The 26,357-nt window shown below is 37.3% G+C and overlaps 2 protein-coding genes across 8 annotated transcripts; one reads left to right on the top strand and one right to left on the bottom strand.

Annotated features, from left to right (window-relative positions):
• LOC148733297 (uncharacterized) lies at window positions 1-4,313 on the top strand. 2 transcript variants are annotated; one of them, XM_088757807.1, is made up of 2 exons: window positions 1-109; window positions 3,786-4,313. In XM_088757807.1, the coding sequence occupies exons 1-2, from the start codon at window positions 104-106 to the stop codon at window positions 4,170-4,172; spliced, it is 393 nt and encodes a 130-aa protein (XP_088613933.1). In that variant the 5' UTR covers window positions 1-103; the 3' UTR covers window positions 4,173-4,313. The 2 variants fall into 2 exon arrangements, with proteins under 2 accessions (XP_088613933.1, XP_088613932.1); XM_088757806.1 differs by lacking the exon at window positions 1-109 and adding an exon at window positions 3,153-3,191.
• LOC111346642 (uncharacterized) lies at window positions 3,719-25,381 on the bottom strand. 6 transcript variants are annotated; one of them, XM_088757799.1, is made up of 18 exons: window positions 25,130-25,381; window positions 18,410-18,820; window positions 17,270-17,324; window positions 16,843-16,923; window positions 15,897-15,944; window positions 15,040-15,159; window positions 14,743-14,819; window positions 14,308-14,367; window positions 11,314-11,362; window positions 10,383-10,403; window positions 8,759-8,791; window positions 8,300-8,350; window positions 7,756-7,803; window positions 7,085-7,120; window positions 6,810-6,845; window positions 6,266-6,301; window positions 5,659-5,790; window positions 3,719-5,205 (listed from the first exon to the last, which is right to left on the bottom strand). In XM_088757799.1, exons 2-18 carry the CDS (start codon window positions 18,596-18,598, stop codon window positions 4,694-4,696), a joined length of 1,584 nt encoding a protein of 527 aa, XP_088613925.1. In that variant the 5' UTR covers window positions 18,599-18,820; window positions 25,130-25,381; the 3' UTR covers window positions 3,719-4,693. The 6 variants fall into 6 exon arrangements, with proteins under 6 accessions (XP_088613925.1, XP_088613926.1, XP_088613927.1 ...); XM_088757800.1 differs by lacking the exon at window positions 25,130-25,381 and having other exon boundaries at window positions 5,659-5,787; window positions 18,410-18,954; XM_088757801.1 differs by lacking the exons at window positions 7,085-7,120; window positions 25,130-25,381 and having other exon boundaries at window positions 18,410-18,956.
• Window positions 25,382-26,357: the final 976 nt, after the last annotated feature.

The following is a 26,357-nucleotide window of genomic DNA, read 5'->3' as shown; positions in this document are numbered from 1 at the left end:
GGGCACTTACGGCCACTCACAGCACGGACTGTCTTGTACATCAGCCTAACAAGTGTCGACAACGACGAAGGGAAAGTCTATCTCACAGTAAAGATAAATCAAAATGAAGGTAGGTAAATTCGCCTTTACGCTTAAAGCTTTCAATCGTATTCTTTAGCTAACCAATGGTTCAGAGAACAGATTTTCGTCTCACTTCTGAAGTGCAGCCCAAGTTATTCGTAATTATTCTTTAACTATTGCACTTTCATTTTCAGTTTGAGTGGCAGGTAAATTTGCCAACCGTTTGAATGATGAAAAAAAAAATTTAATTGTAGATCAAACTGTCAACTTAGCTCATCCTTATGTCTTCGCTTTAGTAGGTATTTGCACTTAAATTTAAAGAAAGTGTTGAAGTGCGGTCAAATTCATTTCATTACTCTCTTTATGAATTGCTGGCAAATTAATATTATGTTTTAATGATAATTTTTCGTTTCAAATATTTCCGTTATTGCCATGGATAAAGAAATATCCGAAATTTCTGGTTAGAAATCTATGTTCAGATACATGAAACAAATGACTAATAGTCAAATTTTGCACGAAAATGTCAGGCAGATAAATACAAACTTTGCTAACGCAGCAATTTAACAACAACGGGAAGAAATGGAAAAAAGTCAAACTGAAATTTGTTAAGGCACTGAGCTCAACAGAGAACTGCGAAGCTTCAGTGCTATCGTGTTAAATTTGCATGCAGCACATTAAGGTTGCGATGAAAGTTACTTTTCGCGAATGCTTATGTTCTGCCGAAAAGCGCCTTATTAACTGTAAGAGAGAACACCAGTGTCTAGTCACCAATTCCACTCTTGGTTGTTGCTTCTATATAGTTAATGTACGAACAGATATTTATCGATGATTCAAAATAAACTGATACTTAATATTATTTTTCAACCGTCTGGTCCGTGTCCTTAACCTTGAGAGGTGGTTACAATCGATTACTATACATTTCTCGAGAGAAACCTCCCTCTTCAGATATTTTTTTCTATTAATTCGACGTTGTCTTAGATCAACTTATGAGGACATTGCTTTCTCCTTACTTACTTGACATCCGCATTACTATGGCTTCCGGCTTTAAGCAAAAGGAAACTGTTAGAATTTTTTCCATATCAACTCTTTTAGTATCGTCGAGTATGGCGCTTTTTTTTTATCCCCCTTGATCTCGCGATATATCAACGATATATCGCGAATTTTGTTGCCACGTATGAGAGGTTAGTCGATGAGATATCGGGGGTTTTCCGCGATATCTCATTCCAGTGAAATGTCACTACAACGATAAATCGTCGAACACCACAATATGTCGCTATGGCGATTCATCATAGACAGAGGGATGCGTCATCGCGATATGTCGCTCTAGTGATACATAGTTTTTCGTTCGGCAAGTAATACATGTGTTAGATATATCGTTCAGTGGTATATTTCAAACTGATCCCTTGCTTAACGATTATAAACAAATCGCTTCTGTCGTCTCCGATCCATCTTAAAATGAAACGAATCCGAAGTCGAGAGCTAATCACACTTAAGGCAGCACAATTAATTTAAGCGGGTTTCGAAACATGATGAGTTGTATTTCAATAAAAGCCTCACTTTCAATAAGGAAACAGTGGCGAGGCAAGCCATGATATTCAGAATAAGTAACTTGATAAGCAAAGATTCAAATTTTCTAAAATAAGATTTCCGTGAAGCATAATACTATAGAAGTTTACGAATGAGCAGGACTGACACAAATAGAAAAAGGGTCTGGTAGTTCTAGTTTTTGCGCTTTTCTTTTTCATTTTTGCACCAATGCTGACGGCGTTTCTCGATGCTAACTTTACATACTTCCCACATTCGATTGGTGTGGCACCGATAAGGTTCGGTTTCCTCTCAACTCCTTACCGTTTACAGCGAGGTCAGTCGACCTTCTGTTACTAGTTGACAATAACGAATGTACTGTATCGATCACTGTGCGATCTTCGCAGTGGAGAAGTTCACTACGATTCCTCACCTGGCTAATCCCTATTGTATTAGGATGTTTGATGCCCCGTGGGTTTTTTTTTTTTACTTCTGTCTGTCAATAAAAACTCTCGCATTTGCTTTAAGCTTTGTTGGCCTTCCTTATTGATGGTAGTCTGTAGTTTCAGTCTATTTTATTTTTCTCATTAATCTGGCGACTCTTGCGAGGTTTCCTAGAAGATTTTTATGTCTCGAGCCTTTGATTTTTCTACAGCCAGACAGCATTAAAACTGTCCTTGTGGGGACAATCAATTCTATTTCTTTTCTGGGATAAAATGATATTAAAACCTCGAAACTCCACTTTCTAGCAAGGATTGAAGCAGTTTCAGGCTTACAATACTCGGCATCGGCTATGTCATGTCTCTCCCCTCACAGTATTGATAATATTTACAATACTACCATATTACCATTGACATACACTGACATTGTTTTCTTTCCTAATGTCACTAACAAGTATATTATATTGTCCTACAACATGTGAGAAAACAGCAATGTGTATGGGGCAATATACGTATCTAATTGGTTAGTTTATTTTGACAATTACATTACATTTAAAGTACTCGAGAGCAAGAATTTCTGAGCATATCTGTTTAAATTCCTTCTCGATCATTATTTGATGTAGCGATGCATTTTTCGATTTGGGTTTTCTCCTTCACTTAGGAGACGAAGTCAGTAAAAAAAGAGTTTGATATTGTTTATTACTTTGACGTAAGATAAATATTGACCAGAAACGATCGATATTTCGTTGAGCTGTAATATAACGATATCTCGCTCAGGTAGACGAGATGTCACCAGGCGGCGGTGATATCACCACTTGATGAAATTTCTTGTTTAAATAAATTTGCTCTTGAATTTAGCGCAATATAACAGCTTCAGATAAGCTGAGCAGGCATTTTCTTTCCTATTCCATGTGTGCTCAAAGCGAAAAAAATTGTTGACAAATGTTGACACCTCCAAGGTTTAAATTAGAACCCAGGTCTGTGTATCCCTTTTGCTTGTTTATAGCCAATTGTGTTTCGTACCCCTATTTCCTTTCTGTGAGCTGGTACTGTCTGAGCGATCTAATTTTGATTTGGCGTAAACAGTCACGGAAGTAAGAGCTGAGTTCTAGTTTCACTGACTTGTGTCGTCAAGGGACTGAAATGCTTCATGATAGCGTTAGAGAGGTATTTATAAGTTATTTTCCGAGGAGAAAGTTCGATGTCAACAATCTGAAAATTATTCAAAATTTGTTTTGCATACTCACCTTGGCAAGACAGAAGGATTCTTTGAGCTTAGACCTTAACCTTAAACCAACTGTTTTTTTGTGTGTGCTTGTGCCGTTTTACTGGCTTCTTCCGAAACCAAAATTGTATTGCAACGGGTGATTCAAGATCGTGGACGTCAAGGAAAATGCGAGTGTTTTGGCCTACTTTGATAACGGCGAAAGCATCCACTGCCTTTTTTCGGCGTTTTACTTTGAAAGTGGAAATAAAAAGACGATAACAGGAACCGCGTCTCCAAAACAAAAAACTATTCGCTGGATAGCCAATCATAGCGCGGATTTCTCTTGAATCAGCGTGGCTATCTTATTATAAACGTTGACGATGATCGCAGTTTGATACCGAAACATTGCCTTCGAATACTGCGGCTTAATTTACACGAATTCTTTCTTTGCATTACAGAATATACAAATAGCATTACGATTAATATCTTTATCCAGCTTTAATCATTCTTTATCTCTAGTTACATTATCTGATCTTTTCTTTTTTTTTTTTCAGCTTTATACCGGTTTTTTGCAGGGTGCTGTTTTCAAAGCCATTACTGTCTTTCTGATCGTGACTTCAACCTCACACAGTAGGCCACAGGTCGAAAGGGATAATGTGGCCGATGCTGAACTTTTCGCTTGGCACAACGCAGAGGAAGATCATACTCTCAACACGTTCACAAAGCGAGATGTTGGCGATGACACCGATTCTTCAGAGCCAGACGACTGCCAATTAAACTGTCAATATCTGAACAATGTCATTCAAAATGTTTCTGACAACGGAGCAAGAGACAAAATATGCAAACTGGGAAAATGCATGTGTATTTCCAAGAGTTTTCTGAAGGGTAGACACGACGCTTGTGATCAGTGTAGAGAAGTTAAAAACAAAAGGGTAACATAAATTTCACGGCGTTTTTTCGCTGACTGGTATAAATTGTTAATTAAAAACAATTCAAGTCAATTTCTTAACTTATCACCGCCATGTGATTCATTTTCTTCCACTGTTAAAATGTTAATAAAAACCTAACAAACTAAACAGAAATGGTTTCCATGTAAATAAAGTGCCAGTGTTGTGTGTCGGTGGAGGGGTGGAGGCGAGGAGGCCATGGCCGACCCAAAATTCATCCTTTTGAATACATCTCTTGCACGATGATATTATGTACTGAAAACTCACTCCCAAGCCCCTTTGCATTGAAATGTTTCATGAAGTTTTGCCGCTCCCTGGGTGTTTTCGTGCGGGCATTCTTTTGATTACAATGTCTTAGAAATAGCATCCAATTATAAGCCACCAGTCGTCATCTTGAAAGTATGGCTTTGTATGAAACTAAGTATTTCGACGTAAACAAGCCTAAGGCCTATTGCTTAATGATAAGTCTATAAGTTGCTTTCGTTCAGTGCTTCGAGATGTATGGTCGAGTGATTTTACACAGAACAGTATCGTCCTTCTCGCCATAATTCCTCAGCATTCCAAGCATCACTTCTGTCGTTTGTGTTTTGTTCTGGTAAAGATCTAGTGGACGTCAAGCATTTTACTAACTTTTTCTCCCACGTTTCTTTATCAGTGGATTTTAGATAGTCTATGTAACTCCTTTTTTGAAGTTCTCTGGGTAGTTTCCGACTATCGACATCATCAAGTTTTATCACGATGAGGCTGTCATCTTTCTTTTCCATTAGTCGATAAAGGGCGTAATCCAGTTCTGTGCCACAATAATTACTACTGAAAAAGTGAGTGGACACAACAGCAATTGTTTTCCTACTCTTGTAAACGCTGTCAGCCATATTTTGACGAAAGGGAACTCCAAGAAGAAAATCTCTGTAATGAACACAGCACTTCAAACCGTGCTTTTCCTCAAGAGTTGGAATGAGAGTTCTTACCACCCAATCTGAGTCTTCGGAGCTGTATATAACAAATGCATCGTATTCAAACTGCATATCTGAAACATAAAGTAACTGAACGTAAGACATGGCAGAACTGACAAAAATACAGACATATTGAAACAACGAATGAATATGAATAGTACATGTCGAACGCAGCGCCATCTCAATGGTGGTTCAACTTTGAACGTTAGCCCGCAATTAAACTTCTTTAAGTTTATTGATTATATTGACAACTAATCATACCTAAACATTGCTAGCCGCCCGTTTATCGGGATTTCAGGCCTAGTTACAACCTTTGCTGGACTTTCCGCGAAAAGTATCGACTTAATACCGAATTAAAAAAATTCACAGAAAGCATCATATAGACAATGATTAGGGAAGAAGAGTTCACTTTGATAACTACAACTAACTAAAGGTAACTGAAAAGAACTGTACCACACAGATCTTCGTTTCGAGATTTAGGCTGTGGTTTTCTGAGCCCTAGTTAATATGAAGATATCTGAGTATACCTGTTAAAGGGAAAGGTTTTGGCGGTTTTTGTCGACGGCAGCGCAAGAGAACGATGAAAGCAGTTACAATGATAACGAATACCGAGATGGAAACAGCCCCAAGTACATAGGGGATCGTCTCATTCGTATCTGCTGAAAGAGATTATGAAATAGTTTATAAGTGGACGCATCCTTGCCACAGCAAAATAGTTTACTACAGCAGTTTTTTCTTTTTTCTCATTTTGGAAACATTAAGTCTTCAACCACGGAAGAAAAAGAAGTACCAACCGTTAAACTATACTGCTGTTCTAACAATTGCATGCGAGTCTTTATCTTTCCAAAGCTGGTTCTTTAGTTAACCGCAGTCTCTTAGAATTACAGTAAATCACGTTTTAAAGAAGAGAAAACCCCTCTGGAATAAATAGAGTGAACCTGTTTTAAAACATGATCGGCGACAAAACGCCGTCAGAAAACCCAAGCATAGTGTCAGTCAAAATCAAAATTGAATATCGACTAATGAAACTAAATTTTAATCAACACTTACACTTAAACAAGAGACTACAATAATTACGTGTTAACAAACCGTTATTAGATTTTTAAGAATGGTGTCTAGTATTTCCTGACAAACCTGAAGTCTGAGGAGACCGAGAAGCTTTATTCATCTCTGTGTTAAGCAATAAAGGAAAAAAGAAAACAGTGTGGGTAATTAGATACGGCCGAGTAAAATTGGGGATCACTATAATCCACCAAATATTTTTTCTGGCACGCCATCATTCTAAACGCATCACGTGACCGAATGTTCTCCAGCTAATGAAAAACTAGGGAATATTCAAAGGTGTACCCCAAGTAACATACTCTAATTTTTAAACCTTACGTCCACTACAATGAGTCTTCGTTTAGAATTTAATTAAAGAGGTGAAAGTGTTTTCTGATTGTTACAGAAAAAGGGAAATCTTTGCATAAGGTCGTACCAGAGAACACTGAAAAGTAAACATCTCACGCAGCAAACGGTAGGCTGATAATGTCTGCGGGAAATTATCCGTGCATATTTCAGTTTATATATCTAACATATCTACTTGTTACTTCTAGCTCGATTAAAAAAGAAGAGTTATCATTGACAATGTGTTAGTAAGTTTTTTATTAAGAATGATGTTCAATATTTTCTGACTGACCTGAGGTCAGAGGGGACGAAGCAGTATTATTGATCTCTGTAGAGCAAAAAAGGAAAGTTAGTGCAGATTATCACATGGGCCGGGTCGATAAAAATCAAGGATTTATATTGCGCGTGTTTTCAGGAGTTGCAGAAATTTCCCGAGTTGCGCAGTAAGAGCGAAATCCCTCGATCAGCCGTGGCCTACCTTATTTTTAGCTCGATTCAAAGAGGAAAATTAAAGTCAACAAAGTGTTATAAGTTTTAAGGAATGGTGTTAAGTATTTTTTGACTAACCTGAGGTCTGAGGAGACGAAGGAGTATTACTGATCTCTGCAGAAAGCAATAAAGCAAAATAAGTATACGTATGATGCACGATCCTCGTAGTGAGCGCTATTTATGCAATAGCGAAAATCAGACCTGAAAACAATCAGGCCTGTACGGGATTCGAACCACTGACCTCTGCGATACTAGTGCAGCGCTCTACCAATTGAGCTAACAAGCCAACTGGGAGCAGGCCGTTAAGTTGATTCGTAATAAACCCGTGATGATAAATCAGATACAATGAATATATGAAGTTCATATATTTTGAACTGTGGTTATAGATTAGGTTTTTATAGATTTTTTTTCAGGTCTGATTTTCGTTATTGCATAAATAGCGCTCTCTACAGCGAGGATCGTCCATCAAACGTATCTATAACCGCAGTTCAAAATATATGATGAACTTCATATATTCATTGTACCAAAGTAAGTATATCTGGTAATCGCTTGGGGTCCAATAAAATTAAGGATTGATTTCACGCGTGTTTTCAGAAGCTGGAGAAATTGCCCGAGTCACTCAGCAAGATCGAAATCTCTCGATCAGCCACGAAACTGCCCTACTTCTAGCTTCGATTCAGAGGGAAAAATTATCGGTGGCAAAGTATAATTAAGTTTTCAATTATAGGGTTACCTATTTTCTGACAAACCTGAAGTCGGAGGGTACGACGAAGTTTTATTGATCTTTGTATAAGTAGCTATATAACCAAAAAAAAAAAATATGGATACAAATTAAAAAGACGTATTGTAAAACTGCTACATACTTGAATAGTCTCTAAAAAAGACAATCTTAGCTTAACGACCTAAGGACGCATAAATGCATCCGCACCCCTGCCCTTACAATTAAGGGATGATTAACAACGTTCACGGCAAAAGGGAAGAGGGAGCAGCGAAGGGAGGGAGGGGGTGGGGGAGTACAATGCATAGTAATATGCACGAGTTCTTCGCGATTGCAATTTCAAGCTATATTCACCTGATGTTGAATTCGTCACAGAAGCTGTGTATTTATTTAGTGACTGAAACAGTTTTCTTTCCCAAAACCCTGAAGCTAAAAAACCGATCAGTTCAACAGCGAAGATCAGTCAGACTATAGAACTAGAAGATCAACTCTTTTTTTTCTTTAGGCTTGAAACAAAGAAAAAACTGAAATATATCGTCTGCAATATCACACAATTAATTAGTTTATTGACAGACCTGAGATCGTAGCAGTTGTTGAATTCGTGAGCTGTCGTGAGCGGCCGGGAGCTGTGTAACAGTAAAATAGATCAATTAGGTGACCACGCCATAAACTATTTTCAGCGTCTTTAAAAACTGTGAGTAATCGCCTGCTTTAAAACCAGATAGCCAATGACAAGAGATCTTCTCTTGCAAAAGATTAAAACGAAATGGCAATCAAATTTTTTACGGTAATTATGATAAAAAAGCTGCTAACAAAAATACCAACAACAATAACCAAGCACTTTTCCTATTTAAAATGTGTTTGGAGTTCACCGACAATAAGTTTTTTTATTTCCTTCCTTCGGGTTTGCCGTTAACGTTTGTTTTAAAAACGGTAATGTTAAGTGCAATATATACAGTTTTAAATGTATACAAAGAGAAACTTTCATAGAAACTGTCTCTTTTTTATCAGAGCGGTATCAAGTTTCAACAAACCTGTATCAAATATCGAAGAAGGGCCAGTTGCCGCTGGTTAAAAAAAAACAACGTTAACAATCAACGGTTTGTTTATTGATATTATTTTCTCTAAGAATACATAGATTTTTTATTCTTATGAGATGCAATTAATATTCGTTCTACTTAATTATTAAAACATTCAATTAACGAGCTGACAAAGTTGTAATTGGCGACTAAACTCTATGTAAAATCCACTTCGTTGGTGAAATACATCTATAGAATAAACAACAGAACTTTACTTCTACAGCGAATAGTTATCTCAGTCGTTTCCGAGAGCTGAATTAACGTTTGGTAAGTTCTTTCAAGCGTTTATTGTATCATATAAGTGTTCAAGGTGATCAGAAGTAGCTGGCTGGTATGTTGTCTTTCAAAGAAACTGGCCAAGGTTAAAAATGTAGCAATGTAAGCGGGTTAGCAACTCCAGAATATTCCATACTGTTGTTTACCTTGTTACAATGAGCTATTCTCCTTGATATATAAGGTATGACGTAATTATATTTAACGTTACAGACTATTGTGCATGTCTTTATAAGTAGAGGTAATTTGGTAATATCAACTGAGTTGAAATTGTAAATTGGCCACCGTAACGAGTTAAAAAGCTGACGTTTCGAGCGTTAGCCCTTCCTCATTCGCTCTGACGAAAGGCTAAAGCTCAAAACGTCAGATTTTTAACTATTTACGGTGGCCAATTTGCAATTTCAACTTAGTTGATATTACCAAATTACCTTATCACCCCTACCGACGCAGCACCACAGTTCCTTTAGAAACTTGCCCCCTTCATTTAAAAGTAGAGTTTGTGCACCGATTAATTCGGGCGCCCTACGAGAATTTGAACCTAGCCTGAGTGGGGGGGAAATTTAAACCGAAACTGTCGAGTCTTTCTAGCGAAATACACATATTTTATCTTTTGATATCAAAGTGGTATAGATAAAGAGTCCGCTTTCGCGAGCAGACAGCGGAGACCAATAGGCGTACAAGAAAGTCACAGTCGCCCACGTTGCCTTTTACAAGAATATTTATCATCAAATCCAGTACTTGGATATGGCATTTGAATTCTCCTTTCATTTTGGCCCTAAGGAGTGGTAATTTAAACGAACCAATGTTTGTTTCGTTTAGTAAATAGGCGTTGCCTATGATGACAGATATAATTTAATTAACACAACTCGTCATTGACATTAATTCCTCACAATGATGTTAGCTTGTCGTGATTGAAACCAATTTTTTAGAAGAATCAGTAAGAGAGAGAAGTCGATTTTTGTATCTGTTCGCTTACCCGAATCTGCTAACCTGAAGTGAGAAACCTGTTTTTACGACCCGCCACAGAAGTAAGTTTCCAGTCATGTTTTCTTAAATTTTTCAAATGTATTTCTCTTAGATCGAATAATCATTAAAGTTTGGATAATATTATACGTTTGTGGTGGTCGTCTGAGCTGACCAGTTCCGAGTAAGGAAACAATGTTTAAGGGTTCAAATGCTCGGGGGAGGTTTCCCAGCAGGTTGGGAGGGGGTAGGGGCTTCGAGTTAATCGACGCAATACAATATGCACTTGGAAACTTTTGTCTATAGATTACTTTCTTAATTTTTTATCCGAGGAACTACTCACCTTTACAAGGGATGTAACAACCTGCAACAATAAAGCTAAGTGTTACATGAAAAACAAAAAATGACATAAGATAAAATGAAAGAGTTAGATATAACAGACAGAACAAATATTGTGGGCCTGCGTTTATATCCGCCCTTCGCCTGGTATGTAATACTAACATTGTTAAACTACTACGAACGACTTTTGGTCGTCTTAGCTTTCGTTTATTGACTTAAAATTAGTATCACTCGTAGATATCTCCCCGCTGATGCAGCTCAGTATCTTGTTCATGCTCTAGTCAAATCAAAACTTGATTACTGCAACTCGCTATTATATGGTTTACCTAAGTATCTGATTAAACAGCTTCAGCGTGTTCAGAATGCAGCTGCTCGTGTTGTTACTGTTTCACCAAAGTTTTGACATATTACACCTGTTCTCAAAAAACTCCATTGGCTTCCGATTGATCTCAGAATTGATTTTAAAATACTTACAATTACCTACAAGGCTCTTCATGGTCTCGCTCCGTCTTACATTAAAGACCTTCTCAAAAACTATCAACAACTACGCAACCTTAGGTCTGCAACGAAGAATCTACTTGTCGTCCCTATCTTCCACACAGATAGTTATGGCCGTCGTGCTTTTTCTGTTGTCGCACCGCTTCTCTGGAACAGTCTTCCTCAGCATGTTAGGGGTACTGAATCACTTGAAATTTTTAAAAGATGGCTTAAAATTGCTCTTTTTACACGTGCTTTTTAAATTCATGAAGTGATCTTGATGTTTTATAATCTTAACTAACTAATTTTAATTTTTTTTCAACTATTTTTGAACTGTGACTTTGCAAATAGCGCCTTTGGACCCATGGGAAAGGGCGCTCTAGAAATTTATTATTATTATTATTATTATTATTATTATTATTATTATTATTATTATTATTATTAAAGAGGTAACTAACGTGTTTCCAAATCCCCAGGGTCCTGCGTAGGGAATGGCCGTGCGAAAACCTAAAAAATAAAAAATTTTACAGTAAATATTTTTCTGCGATCCCAGGAACGTACCGGAGTAACCCTTTGGTTTAGCTCAACAATAAACGAACCAACAATAAACGTATTGGACTTCGCATGAGTAAATTTGGAAATATGTTACAAAATATTTTGGGATGCAAGGAGAAGATGCAGAATCGACTCAAGTTGGAGTCTATTTCTCTTCATTGGGAACTTCCCTCGGCCAAGATTTTTCCACCAATGGCATTTTTTTTTTTCAGTATTCTCACCATAGGCGTACGGGCAATTTTTTTTGCCAGGGGGCGGGGGGGGGGGGGGGGGCGGTGAACCATTTGCCCTAAAATTTCTCGCAAGTTGCCCAAAGTTTTACGAAACAGTCGTCATTTGATACACTAACATAGGCGTACATATAAAACAAGTTAAAAGAAATAGCTGTCTCCGCCATTTCGACAGCCAAATATATCAATGGCACGATCCAAGTCTTTCTGTTACACCGACATCCATAAGTGTGTACTGTTGTCATTCGGAAGATCTGCGCCAACGTCGTCGGCGTCGATTTTACTGCATTTAAGGATATTTATTGATTCATCGCCGTCGGTGAAACCCAGTTGTGACTGATTTGGCGCACGAGAAACAGTAAATTTAACTCTCTTGCCTATACGCTTGGTTCTTGCATGAGTGTCTTTGTACTCATGTCTTTTTCACATTCGGAACAGGTAACGCGATGGCGATAGGCCCGCTTACGTTTTTGTGGGGCTGGATTTGACATGTCTAATATGGCATAAGGCGAGTTTTACACAAAAAAAAACTTACATAAGGTTCGTATTTGTTTCCACTGTAGCGTAAATTTTTTAAAAAGCTACGGGCGTGAATTTCGCTAGCTTAACGCCAAAAAGGACGTAGTAAAGCCAGTTAAATTCACACGAGACGGAGGTTGCCGAGCACGTGACTCAGATCTTCTTAGAGTCTCCAGTAGATAATCTACAATATGATTCTAGAAAGTTATGCCGAAATTGTCTTTAATTAATTCACGACTGGAAATTCCCCACACTAACTAGTGCAATGCAGCACAGTGCCCAACAACAAAATTACAAATATGTATATTTACTATGTACTAAAATAGTGGGTAGCGTTGAAGGCGCGCTCTGATTGGCTAGTCAAACTCCGAATATCCTTTGCTATTTACCTCCGAGCAACTCGGGAAAAAGTGGCGTGCCGGTTTGCATCCGTGACAAGCGAATAAATCACTCAAATAACAACGAAGCAGTCCCTGAGTACACAGAGAAAGCGACTAAATTTGGTTTGGCTGTTTTTAAAGGTAATGGTAACCGGGAGTTTATCGATAAAAACCAGTGGAAAAGGTTTTGTTTACAAATGCAAAATATCTTGCGTAGCCTCACTTGTTTACCTGAAAATCAAAGTTGAATGGTATTTTTTACAGAATGGTTCCAAATACAGAAAGAGTTTGCAACACCATTTGAAGAAATGTCGCCACCAGAGCTAAACGAAATGTCTTCAGAAATTTTATCTGTTAGCGAAAAAACAAGACGGCAGTTTTTACAACAAAAAATCACTTACCGCGATCCGAGCCGCGTTGCATCGTTACGCGCGGGAAAATTTTGAAATGTTGGAATCGTATGAATTAAAATCAATTTTTGGTGGTGTATATTATCTCACTGTTTTAGTAGATACTAAAACAACTATTCACCTCAGTGTCGGTGGTTAGCGGTGGATATTTACCTCGCTGCTTCGCGGCTCGGTAAATATCCACCACTAACCAGCTCCACTTCGGTGAATAGTTGTTAAATATCAACATATGATCTCCTTAAAAAATAATCAGAAAGTGATCACGTGCTAGGCAACCATATCTCGTGTGAATTTAACTGGCTTTACAACGTAGGCTCGATTACCAGTCACTGTTCGGGAAAATGAGCCCGCACTCATCCTTCCGAAGTGGAAGATCAAAGACCGGACCTGGGAGACGGTGGAGATCGAGCCTATTTACAACGCTGACTTCAGTTTGAAACAGAAAATATCTTCTGGAAAAAAAATGCACGGACACGTGTAAGCTTCTTTAAAAACTAGCTTTGCCCAAATTTCTCGTACTGCCCAAAAAATCTGAGTTGCCCAAAATTTGGGGGGGCTACAGCCCCCCCCGCCCCCTCCCCCGGCCCGTACGCCTATGATTCTCACTCACCCATCGTTTAGACAGCATGTTTGCTTAAATTGCCTCATATCATTTACTCGTTAGGATATTTGTTAAAATTACTACCAAAACATACAAGAATTAAACTTCAGACCCAATATTGTGACACTGCACGAAATAATCAAATGTAAAATTACAGAAATTTTTATATGTATTCACCAAATACTAGATGAGGTTTTCACTCTCACTCGTCGCAGCTTAAAAATTAAAATACGAGAGTATTCATTTGATTATCATTATTGCGTCACTGTTTCAAGAATCGTATGGGGTCTTGTGTTTTGGTGGATTCAGTGAACGCTGTACCTCTTCAAAACTTTCTGTTTAAATTAAATTGCCATACCTAATGATCTTAAATTTCAAACTGAGATATTCGGCTTAGATTCGATTTTTAAATCGCTAGGTTTATTTGTTTTTTTTTCTTTTTTTTAAAGAGCATAATGCCTTGGAACAAAGCTTTTATCCGTAAATACTCCCTCGTAAGCCCCAATGTCATACTCCAAACAAACCTTATGTTTGATATGCTTAAAGACGCGAAAACCAGACAAAACTGTGCAAAGTGCCTCAACACGCATTTCCTTTCCTCCTTCAAAGGGCTCTTCAAATTCCTGCCGTGCTCCTAATTTTGAAAGTTTTCTGGTATCGAACTTAAGCCGACTGTAATGCTGTTTCAAAGTTTCGAAGAGTATTTACCCCTTACCGATTGTTGTTTTCTTAAGTAAATAAAAGTGGAAACACTTACAGAGAATAGAAATTTATCACCTCTTCTCAAATTACTCTTAAGCATAAAACTCGTGACGTTCTGAAAAGGAAGTCATAGTTTGCATATGAATAACCTCAATGTGCCTTGCTAATAAAATATCCATATAGATAATCAGTGGCGGATATAGGGGAGGGGCCCTCCCATTATTGTGGGTAAAAAACTAAACGCATATCGAAGAAAAGTCGGCAGGTGAACACACATAAACAAAAACGGCCCCCCTAGTTCAAGGGCTAAGGATTGAGGGAAAACAAGGTACCGAAGACGATAGAAAGTACAATCATAGAAAGGTAAACTTTAAGTGAGGAACATCTAAGAATTTTTAAACTATTCTTCATCTTGAGTAAAAGTTTTATTTTATTACAACTCAGGTAATAGTGAATATGATTTCAATTCCGAGTGGTTAGCAATTCTTACCTTATCCAAGTTCACACATTTGTAATCTTTCTGTAAAAAATATATGACTGTGTATCCATCCCAGATGAGACTGTCATCTGTAATAAAGATCCCATGCTTAGCTTTCCGCACATACAACGCAACCTTTACAAATTATACAAATACAAATGGATTACTTACTGGTCTTCCAAGAGATTTGAAGAGCTAAGCAGAATTGGCAATGAACATGTCTTGTACGGGCAGCGACCATTTTTCATGATTGACACGAGACATCATCATATTATTTCATTATATTATTGCTGTCATTACTCTACAGACCTTGCAGAGGTATCCACGTCACTTTCAGCGTGTATGTTCCTGTGTTGTTAAGTTCCCGGAATCTCAACCTCGTGTCAGCCTTTATCAAAGTGGAATTCGTTGTATAACCCAATGAGCAATCTTTGTTTGAAAAGTAACAATACCAATTATCATCAGGGAAAAATGAAATAAAATATACTTTTTAAGATTGTAGAAGAGTTTTTAGCACATTCGCCTGTCCTTTTTGCTTCTCTAGTTTATATTTTTTTGTAGAATTTTCATAACTTTTGTAACACCCATTATGAAGTAAACAGACCAGCTTTACAGGTCCATTATGTTAGCGGAACCTTCGAGAAACGGTCTTCACGTCAGTTATATTTTTGCTATCTTAATTAGAATATGATACGAATCGGTTATGGTATCGATATGACTTTCAAAGTCGAATGACCTTAATTTGAGAAATCAAATACAAAGAATGATAACGGTTTGTTATAGCGAGCTCTGCTCAGTACTATGGCGCCGGGTCAGCAGATTATGAAATGAAATAAGAAATCTACCTTTAGCGCTTACAGTGTAAGCGCTACAAATAGATTTCTTTTTTCATTCAATTACTAATCAATGCACTTCGAAAAGTTTCAAAAGCAAAAAAACATATTTTAAAAAACGAACGAATATAACAGGACAAAAGCAGCTGAGACAAAGCTAGGAAACCATGATGAGCCATGAAAAAAGGGTAAACTAAAAGGCAAACGCGTAGAGACAAAAAGAAAAAGGGGTTTCAAAGAGGTTGAAAAAAACGTCAAATAATCCAAATGTAATCAAAGTGGACAGATACTTAACACTGAAAAAAGTAAGGCATATTTCCATATTCATTTTACCGTTTGTTCTGTCATTAGAGCTATCTTTTGGCTGGCTCGACGAGCTCTCTGTACGAAAAAAGAGCAAAACATGATAAGGATACAGATTTGGCTATTGTCTGAGGAGCACTTGAAATTCACTTTCAAATGACATTTTGCTTGTCAACGATGGAATAATGCAAGACGTAAACCTGCACCAAAAAAGCTCTTCAACCATAAGGAGCAGGAGAGTCAAAATGAACATATTTCTGGTTAGAGCCATTGATATTGCAGTGCTTCTGTTTAAATACTTAACTGATGACGAAAACCGCAAATAGTCAATACTCTGGGCCTTATATTAGTAGCGATACTAGTAATCTCTTTTTCACGCCCAATACTACTTGCGAGCTTTCCGACCGTTCCCCGCATGGAAAGTCGGTCCTGCGAGTCTTATTGTAACCAAAAGAAGGACTTAATAAGATACACAAGGCGATCGAACCTATTGACCGTCCATCAATGAGCTCGAGACGTAATTCATCTGTACGGTGAATTTCGTTCAATACCGATACAGTCAAATAAAACTGTTTCGCTCTCTTCGTTAAACTTTACTGAAACAAGCACCATCATCGCATATGGCCTTCCCATGAGCGTGTTAAAATTTATGCACCAACTGATACAATTTTCAACTGCCCCAAAGTCTAAAATAAAAATCTTCTTGATGGACTTGTATGATTGGCTGTTTTAACTGTCCGATTACAGGTGTCCTTTTACAACTCTACAGAATAGTTAGTGATAAATAAAGCAGCTTATGCAACAATCAGATTTAAGGAAATTGTAAAAGTTATGATTAAAGACAAAAATTTGTTATTTGTCCCAATTTATCAACTGTGCTCAATTTGACCAGCTGTAATACAAGTCTAATGCTTAGCCATAAGTAAATCAGCTCACTATTAAACGACACTATGGACACGAAAATGTTATTTGCTACCTCGTTTTTGCCTCCTGAAGGATAGCTTCGCCTGCAAGTCGTGCGTTTGTTTAAGCTTATTCAAACGGGAACGAAGAAAACCTGGAATTACAGTGCAAGGTAGGGATCAGTTAGAGGAGAGTGGGAGGCTGTGGATAGATTTCACGTTTTAGTGAGTAAACCGCATCAATGAATTCCTCTTGATGACTCTTATTTAGTTAGATATCCCACGTGTGAGGTTAAATAATAATAATAATATCAAACTCTTTGGGCGTCTCTTCTGACTATATCTGTTACTCGTCCGTTTCGTCATTCGCAGATGATCCTAACAACAAACGAAGACAAAATTTTGATAACCTCTTTGTCTTATACCCATAGTTTTAATGTTCTCTTTATCAATACAAGACAAAATAACATTTCACTTCCTTTCTGTAAAAATTTTACTCACCCCTCCAGACAAAAACTCGACAGATTTCGTAAGAACACCGATGACGTCCATGTGACTATAGAAAGGAAAAACAGGATATGAGATATTGTTCCTTCGTAAGAAGTTGACATCAATCTGTATAGCATGCATATATATATATATATATATATATATATATATATATTTTAAAGACATACAGTGAATTGCCCTCGACCGAAACAACAAAATTATGGACTGGAGACTGAGCATGTTCGCATCCTAAATAGATTTTTCTCCAAACAGTAGGTAGTATAGGTGCTGTATGTGTATGTGATGGCATGGGATGGCATGATTTATTATGATGCTTTCTTGTGCAATAGCAGTCAAAAATCACGATCAAAAAAGCACTTTTAGCTCCCTAGGTCTCTGGTTTTTATTTTTTGGTTATAACTATAACAATAAAACAAACTAACAAGAAATATTGCATTGAAGTTGGTAAAATAGTTTTCTGACTGAATGATTAAGTTGAATAATTTGTATTTAAGATCGTTCTGGACCCGACCATTCATCCATTTTTTTTAAAGCAAAATTTTCCTGCGTAATGTACCCTCAGGGTCTTTTGATATGCGCCCGTAAATTAGGTTGACTCTATTTCCGACATCCTCAACATTTTTTCTTTCAAAATATACGATATTTTCGTATCAGAAGTAGTGCCAATCTAGGTCAATGTTGGGCAATCCTTCCCGCCACCTAAATAATACAGCGCTGCTGGTTCTTTTTCAAATTTCGTCTCGTCAGGGAAAAATCTTGAAAGGTAACACTTTGTTTATTTCGGTACGAAGGAGGTGCTCATAGTCAGGCTGATTTTTTTTTTAAAGCATAGGAGGTAAGTTTGTAACGATGATCGGACTTGTTTATCTCGAATGAGGTTATTACATCGAGATGCTTTGAGCATAGAAAGATAATGAAAAGGACAGTCGAAGGATGAGAATGACAGTCTCTTAAGGAAGAAAAAAATGGAATTGGAATTGAAAAATATATCATTCGTTATTGAACTATATTGTTTAGGAATTAAAGCTATCATCTTATACACGGAGCTTTTGTTTACATCCTTTTAAAATAGTTTTCATTACACTGAAATAAACACCGCTGTAAATATAAATGAAGGAATTGTTAGATTACCTCTTCACTTGATATTTCCGTGTCGTTTTCTTGCGAGCTGAGGTTACATCTCCTTAAACAGAGTTCCACCTGCCCAGCTAACTTGGATTCATCAGGAATTCCAGAAAAGTTTCGGCAACGCACGTACAGGGTTGAAACCTCGCTCCAAATGAACACAGTGAGAATACTGTTGAAGAACGATTCCCGCATTGCTAAGCGTGGAGCTTCCTGTTTGCTTTAGTGTAAATGAACAATCCCCTCGGAGCGCTTGAATGACGTTCACAGTGTGTTGTGGTAGGTTATTATCAGTTCAGTCGCTCGAGCACGAAATGCATTTACGTGCAAGTTTCGCACGCGAATGATTCGTTGCGTCAGAGGATGACACGGGTGATAGCACATCACTCAAGAAGTCAATATTAGGATTGGAGGAAACTATAAACATTAGAATTTAGGAAAAATAGTTAAGATGAAAATACTAAGAAACACGCAACAAGGCTGAGTAAGGATGGAGGTTATCGATGCTGATTATAAGCAATGAACTTCTGTGAGTAAACTGCAGGGTGAGTAAACCGTGAAGAAGTGGCCTCTATCGTTCAGACGTCAATTGGTAGTGATATGAAACAAGTGCTGAGTGCCCTTAGCAAACAGGATGTCAACAAAACGAACTTTTTCGATTCTAGAAAATTAGAGAGGGTACAGGAACGGGGCCTTAGGGCTGTTTACTGTGATAGCATATCATCATATATCGATCTACTTAAAAGGGCTAAATTAACAACCTTATATATTAGAAGATTACAAGATATAGCAGTGTTAATGTATAAAGTTAAAAACGATCTGTACCCAAATAATATTAAGATTCTGTTTGACATTAATAATAATAGATATAATTTAAGAAACAGTGATTTCATTATTCCCAGAGTAAGCACAACACGTTATGGTAAGCACTCTCTTAGGTACTTAGGTCCAGTAATCTGGTCTAAGTTAGATGGAAAAACAAGAACTGTACAAGAGTTTAAAAGTGCTTTACATACATTAGATATATAAAGTTTAATCTCCTCGGACAATTGCAAGAACTGTATTTTATGTAAATCTTAATATTTCATATTATCAGCATTGTATTTCTAATCTTTTAGGTAATTTTGATTACACAGGGTAGGGTAGTACATATATGTAGGGTCAACTATACGTGGAAGGATTGCATATTTTATGCGTTTTATATATAGTAGATTAGTTTAGTTTAGGTTTCCTTATTTAGTGGGAAACTGCTACTGATTTGACACATTAATAAAGTTTATAATTATTATTACTATTTCGAAAATGAATTCAACGAATTGTTTATTATTTATCGTAATATTTTTGTAAATCATTCTATTTGAGATACGCTACTATTTGTTCTGCTCTTTTTGGAATAAAGTAAATTCCCATCAGATCAACTGAAATGTTAATGAAAAAACTTGTTTTGCCAGAAAAACTTAAAGATTATAAGAAGAGATCAGATCAGTTACCGCGATTTGAAGACCTTTGATTTTTTATCAAGGGCAACCCGCGCTCTAGGAGCAAGTTTAAAAAATCGAGCGTTCTCGAAGAGCTAAGTAAAAGCGATAAAGGCTTTCAAACATTAGTCAATTATTATTCAAAGAAAAAGCTAAATCATTGTAAAAGTGTTTTAAATGTTCAAATTCTGAGGGATGCTCTCCATGCGCTGAGAGAGGCTGCTTCACAAGTCAAACCTGGATGATTCGTCTGCTTTTTCTTCACTGGCTGTCCAAAATTTAGAGGGTATCTATGGAATGAACCGTTAGTCGAAAAAATTGACGAATTAACCGGTTAGTCTGAAAACAAATAGAATTAAACGTAAAAATGTTTCCGGTGACAGCAATACAGCGATATCAGCAGTTAGCCGTAAATTGGCCAAGATTTTTACCGTTAACCGTAAAAGCCATCACCGAGGCGATAAGTACAGCCACATTTTCATAGTACGCTTCTTTACAATGCACTTTTTTCCTTGCTTGGTAGTCCATAAGAGCGCTCGTGAATGGCCTACAATCATAATAAAGATTAGCCTAATTGCTATCATTATCATCACTAGATGATAGATTAGGTTAGATTTTTATTAGAAATTTTAATTAATTCTTCGATTTTTAAGCATTTTATCATGATTTTTGAAAACATTTTTGCGATTATGGTGAATAAAGATTATTTTGGTTCCTATCATCACTATAATTCATTATTATATCATTGTTATTATCATTATTATTACATTATTATATTGTTATTGTGATTATTGATACTATTTTAGCATTATCACTTTTATTAACAGTGTTGCTATTATTATTGCTATTTTTTTCTTTAAACGTAATGAATCATGAATTTTTTTTTTTTTTTTTTTGGTTTACAGCCGGCGTGGCTAGAAGCTGGTTGAGTGTGTTTTTCCAAGTTTTTCCCACCCACCACCCCCACCCGAAAAAACCCATTTAGACAGACACAATATATATGTGCACAATAGAAGAGGCGGTGTTAATAATTCTAACGCCGTGAATGAGTAAGCCGACAGCCTTGGTATTCTAGCATCTATCATTTCAAGGCGATTTTTCCGAGAATTTAAGGCAAACCGAACTTTGCAAACCTTATAATTTTTCCTTCCTCTCTCGCTTTTATTTTATTTCAATAAATATCTTAAAGAACGGGTTAGAGACGATCTTTACAAGCATAACGAAAAAAAAACCTTAGGTGAAAGAACGTTCACTGTGTCAGGTCCCTTCGAACTTCCTTGAAAAGTCGGGAAGAGGGAGAGACTCTCCAAAGCGTTGTAAATTGATGTATGTTGATGGAAACCTTCCAAAGGACGAAAAACACAAACGATGTTTTTAATATATGGTTAGATAGTAGCTGGTGGTTGCTGGCTGGTCGCATGACTTTCAGGTTTTAGTGTTTATTTGTACTTTAAGTCTCCTTTACCTGACAATTTTAAGTCATAATTCGTAGGTTACAAGAAAACAAAAATAAACGGGTGTCAGCCTATTAACATTTCAATTATAGGGTGATGACGATCCATCTACCTTCCCCCATTTGAATAACTCCGCAAGCACCAAAAATATCTCTACAAATTCAGTTGCTGCATAATCTCTCATGCGTCAGAGGGTGGAAAGCGAGGGTAACGAAAGTAAAGGTACTCCTTCGGGAAACTCGTAGTTTACTCTTCTAAAGCCGAGAAGGCTGGATACTCATAAGTGTAGAACAGGCATCAGCCGTATTAACAATACGTATCATTGTAAAGACATCGAAAAAAGTTAAACCATGCAATATTATTGAATCTCTAGTTGCGGTGTTATAATTTTAGATAGCAACGTACTGGGTAAATGAGAAGAAATTGTGTCTGATTTCGTTCCTAAGGTATACTTTAACATTAAAAAAGATATGATCATCTCTTAAACCGTCGGTATACATTGTGTATCTAGTGCGTTGTATAATCCAAAAATAAAAGCTCATCGCACAGGTGGTCCCCCTTGTCAAGAACAGGTTTAAGTTGATCTACATGCAGATGGGAAGGTCTCCTTTTAGATATAAACCGCCTCTGGTTATCGTTATCATTTATTTTTTTGATCCCGAGATCGATTATGTACAAATATTCAGTAGTGTACCTTACTAAACTTGTCCTATCGATTTCAATTTCTTTAAAGTGTAATTTTTAGCCGCGAGAATAACTTCTCTTACTTTCTAACTAGCCACTGACTTTTCAGTAATTCAGGCGACAATTTTTCTTGGTCAATAAACCACTCTTTATCATATCATTATATAACAATGCATAAAAGATGAGGCAGCCTTTATTACAAGTGACAAATTTATGGACGTCGGCACAGTATTGTAAGTCTTCCCTTATTCTAATTCTCGAGGCGCGAAAGGCGGATGAATTTAAGAAGAATACACGATGAATTTAAGAAGAATACACAATGAATTTTTATTTTTTTCCAAAGTCAAAAATTACAATCACCCACAGACTTTCTTCTGCGGTGTAACTGACGCAGGAAGACACGCAGGAGAAGCTGTTTTACACTCTTTTAGTTTCCTTCATCATATTTCGTAATTTATGTGTTATGTGAACTCGACTGAATCATTTTCGAATGAAAAAGTCCCGCTTGACTTTTTACCAGTCCAAGTGATGAATTTAACGGGTAGTTTACACATTCAATGTGGCACTTTCGGATGTTCACTTAACGTGTTTTTCGTGCATAATCGAACTATTTCCTTTTCGAAAATAATAGGGCCACTCGCTTTGTCTTCTTCAAGACATGAATTAAATCAATAAAAAGATAAACAACAATGATAGAAAAATTCCAACTTTGGTGGGCTCCTGAAAAACGTTACTAACTTATCCCACCCTTACAATTTGGCGTGGAAAGTAGATCCACATAATTTTTTTGCAGTCGCCTTGTGTTAAGAGTAAGGAGAATTAAATTCTGGGTAATTTCCGATCTGCTATGGATCATAATTAACAGTTATAACTCTAAAAGATAGCAACTTAGCTTTTCAGCAAGTTGCATTTTATAACTGAACGTTTTAATGGGTGTAAAGGCCCCAATCGTATAGTACAAAAGTGATGCAAACGAAATACTGAGGATTTCTTTTCAAGGCCTTTTAAGCGACAGCTCATTTGAACAAAGGACACTTTTTGGTCGGACTTTAGTCACGAAGTGAAAAGTCACGGTGGAAAGCGTCTTTTCGATCAATAGTGTTTGAAATTTCTCTTCGGACAGACATTAGACTTCCCGAATGATTAAAAAAATTAAGTTAACAGGACAAACCACGAGGATGGAAAGTCATATTTGAGACCGAACGCGGACGACAAAAGGATAAAACAATCATGACACATCACGTCCAATTTAAGGCTCGATCAAAATAAAACGCTATTTGTACTGACGTAGATTAGCATTAGGAGTTGGCGATATTGGCTTCAAATTGCCACGCCAAGGTTGTAGTCCCTCACACATCAGGTGCTTTTTAGAATTTTTTCCCCTTCAGTCATCAGCTAAGCTTGAAATCATCTCACGAAGATTCATTAAATGTTTAGGGCCACAATTAATCATTTGTCTTGATGACAATTTTAATAAACTTCAAACTCTCATGAACTAAAATATTTTTTAAATGAAAACAAAGCTTCAAATTATTTTCATTTAGTTCTTCCTGCAATGTATGGTTTTTAATTCAGCCTTACAAACGCGTACTGATGCGTTATATTTCGGAACACGAGTTGAGATATAGATGACCAATTAAAATTTTAAAGGTAGTCTAAAAATGGTTACGGAACATCCATCCAGAAGCTAATTTCGATTCATGCGGCTTTGCAAGATAAAACGAAACCGCCGAGTGGGTTTGATGTCATGCGAACGGTATCTCAGTGTTTATAGAGTGGTCTCATAAAAAATGAAAACAGTCATTTTTATCGCAATCCTAACTTCTCGAAAAAACTAGGTTATTTTTGGAGTTCATTTAGAAAGTGAAGGAGGTGAGTTAGTATCGCGATAAAGTTGGCACTCATGAGTCCAGATGATGACAGCAAACCTTTTAGAGTTCATATCTTTTCCACCTGTTTGTGTATATTGTTATCAATACTGTTTATAGATGATAACGCCTACGTAAAAAACACCTTATCTTTGGTAAAGCGGTAAAATAAATTATTCACTTTTTCTTTCATTAAGTGCCTCAAAGAGTATAAAATAGGCCCCTCAACTCCGTATCCAACATATTGCCTCGACTCAGGGAAGACTCCTCCAGTTTCTTTTTCACTGTGGACTCTAACCATACATGAAATCTGAGCAAAAATGCGCGGAAACGTTGACGGGATACAACAAACATGAGACAAAAGAAAACTTTGTCTCCTTTATATATAAAACAAGCTTTTCCATTATTCTGTATTTACTAATTTATGAACCTTTCCTTTTTCGTTTTTCGCGTGTGATTTGTCTCATTTGGATGTATCAACAAAGTTGAAATGGTAAATTGGCCACCGTAACGATTACAAAAGCTGACGTTTCGAGCGTTAGCCCTTCGTCGGAGCGAATAGACGAATTGTGGGTTGTGTGTACTTTTAAAGGCAGAAAATGGAACTACGTTATTGGTGGGAACATGGCAACGAGAAAAACACGAATAAATTAGTGGAATGAAAAGCGTTCGTTGATCCCTGCGGGATTTAGACTGCCGGTTTGAAAGATCATCTTTCAAACCGGCAGTCTTAAAACCTGTTAAACCGGCAATTAATGAAAAGCGTTTGTTCCACTAATTTATTCATGTTTTTCTCGTTGCCATGCTCCCACCAATAACGTAGCGCCATTTTCTGCCTTTAAAAGCACACACAACCCCCAATTCCCCTATTCGCTCCGACGAAGGGCTACTCCCCCCCCGCTCGAAACGTCAGCTTTTATAACCGTAACGGTGGCCAGTTTACCATTTCAACTTTGTTGATATATTCAAATTATTTCGTTACCCCCACCGACCCAGCCCCAAACAGTTTCTTTAGAAACTATCAGCCTTTTTTCTCCAGTAAGTTTTAAAAGACCACTACAAAAATATCCCATGAGAATCACGGCATCGTTATGAAGACCACGGAATTGGAGATGAATATCAATAATTGAATATCAGTAGTGTTTACAAGTCAAAGTTCTAGTCTCATCTATATTCCTTACATTTTAATTTGTCTTTGAACTGAAGTATACATCACTATATTTGTAAAACTTTATAAATCACCTCAACACTTGATGTTGACTCCGAGTCATCAGTTTGAATCTAAGGCCACATCTCTTCAAGCAGAGTTCCTTCTGCCTTGCTAATTTCGATTCATCAGGAGTTCCAAAAGGGCTTCGGCACTGCAAGCACAAAAATGCAACATTGCTCCAAATGAACACAATCACGATCACACTGTGGGAGAACGATTTACACATTGTTATTTGCCGAGCTACTGGTTTGCTCAAGTATAAATAAACCGACTTATTCGGGGTTTGGAATGACGTTTACACTGTGGCACGGTTAGTTATTTGCGTATCCTGTTTCCAGACGCGACACAATTTCGTTTCTAGATGAGAGGCTTTCTTATTGACTGAAACAGCGTGCTTTAATAGGATTACAGATGCACGAGACAACGTTCTTTCATCTTCCCGCCCTTTCTCGCTCCAAGGGGCGGGAAGATGAGAGAACTTGAGAACGAGGCTGTCATCGACCCGCGACCAATTTGTACTAGTTTTTTGTCTTCTTCTTCGTTTTTGACCCCCAAGTGCGCTGGACTCTAGGTCAGATGGCCCGGGTTCAAGTCCTGACTGGGGCTTGACGTTGTGTCCTTAAGCAAGACGCTTCACTCACATTGCTTCGTCTTCTCGGATAGGACGTAAAGCCGGAGGTCCCGTCTCCTGCACCTATCAATTAGTTAATTTCGGCAAGGGACGTTAAAGAACTCACATCACGAGATTACTGTGATGTGGTCTGGCCTGTTTACTGGGAATGGGGGGAGGGGGCATCTGTAAAAAATTTCTCCTTTATTAATTGTAAACTGCCGCCGGCAGTCTGGAAAAGTCCCCCGCACAGTGTTGTAAAGCGCATTAGAGCATTTACATGGAAATGCGCTATAGAAATTGATCTATATTATTATTATTATTATTATTATTATTGACGAAATTAAAACTTGAGCAGGGACGAAAACAACAGCGAAAAGAAAAGAAGATAACTGTCCGAAATTGTCAAGGTTTTCACGCTTTATGATTGCCAGAAGCTTAAACTAACTATGGAAATAAAACTCAAACACAGCCAACACTCGTATAGTATAAATAGTTTTGTGTTCAAAAATAAAACAGGAGCGATGAAAAATTTATCCAAACTGGCATAATTGTCAAAAAATCAAAGAAATCACGGTTTCAGAGTGACTGCCATCATGCTACGGTCGGCCGGACGTACAAGTTTCATCACGGCTCATCATAGCAATCTC

This window comes from Stylophora pistillata, chromosome 4 (assembly GCF_964205215.1).
Source record: "Stylophora pistillata chromosome 4, jaStyPist1.2, whole genome shotgun sequence".
In the NCBI taxonomy this organism is placed as follows: Eukaryota; Metazoa; Cnidaria; class Anthozoa; order Scleractinia; family Pocilloporidae; genus Stylophora; species Stylophora pistillata.
The sequence above is the reverse complement of the archived record's forward strand: the minus strand, read 5'-3'. Positions and strand labels throughout refer to the sequence as shown.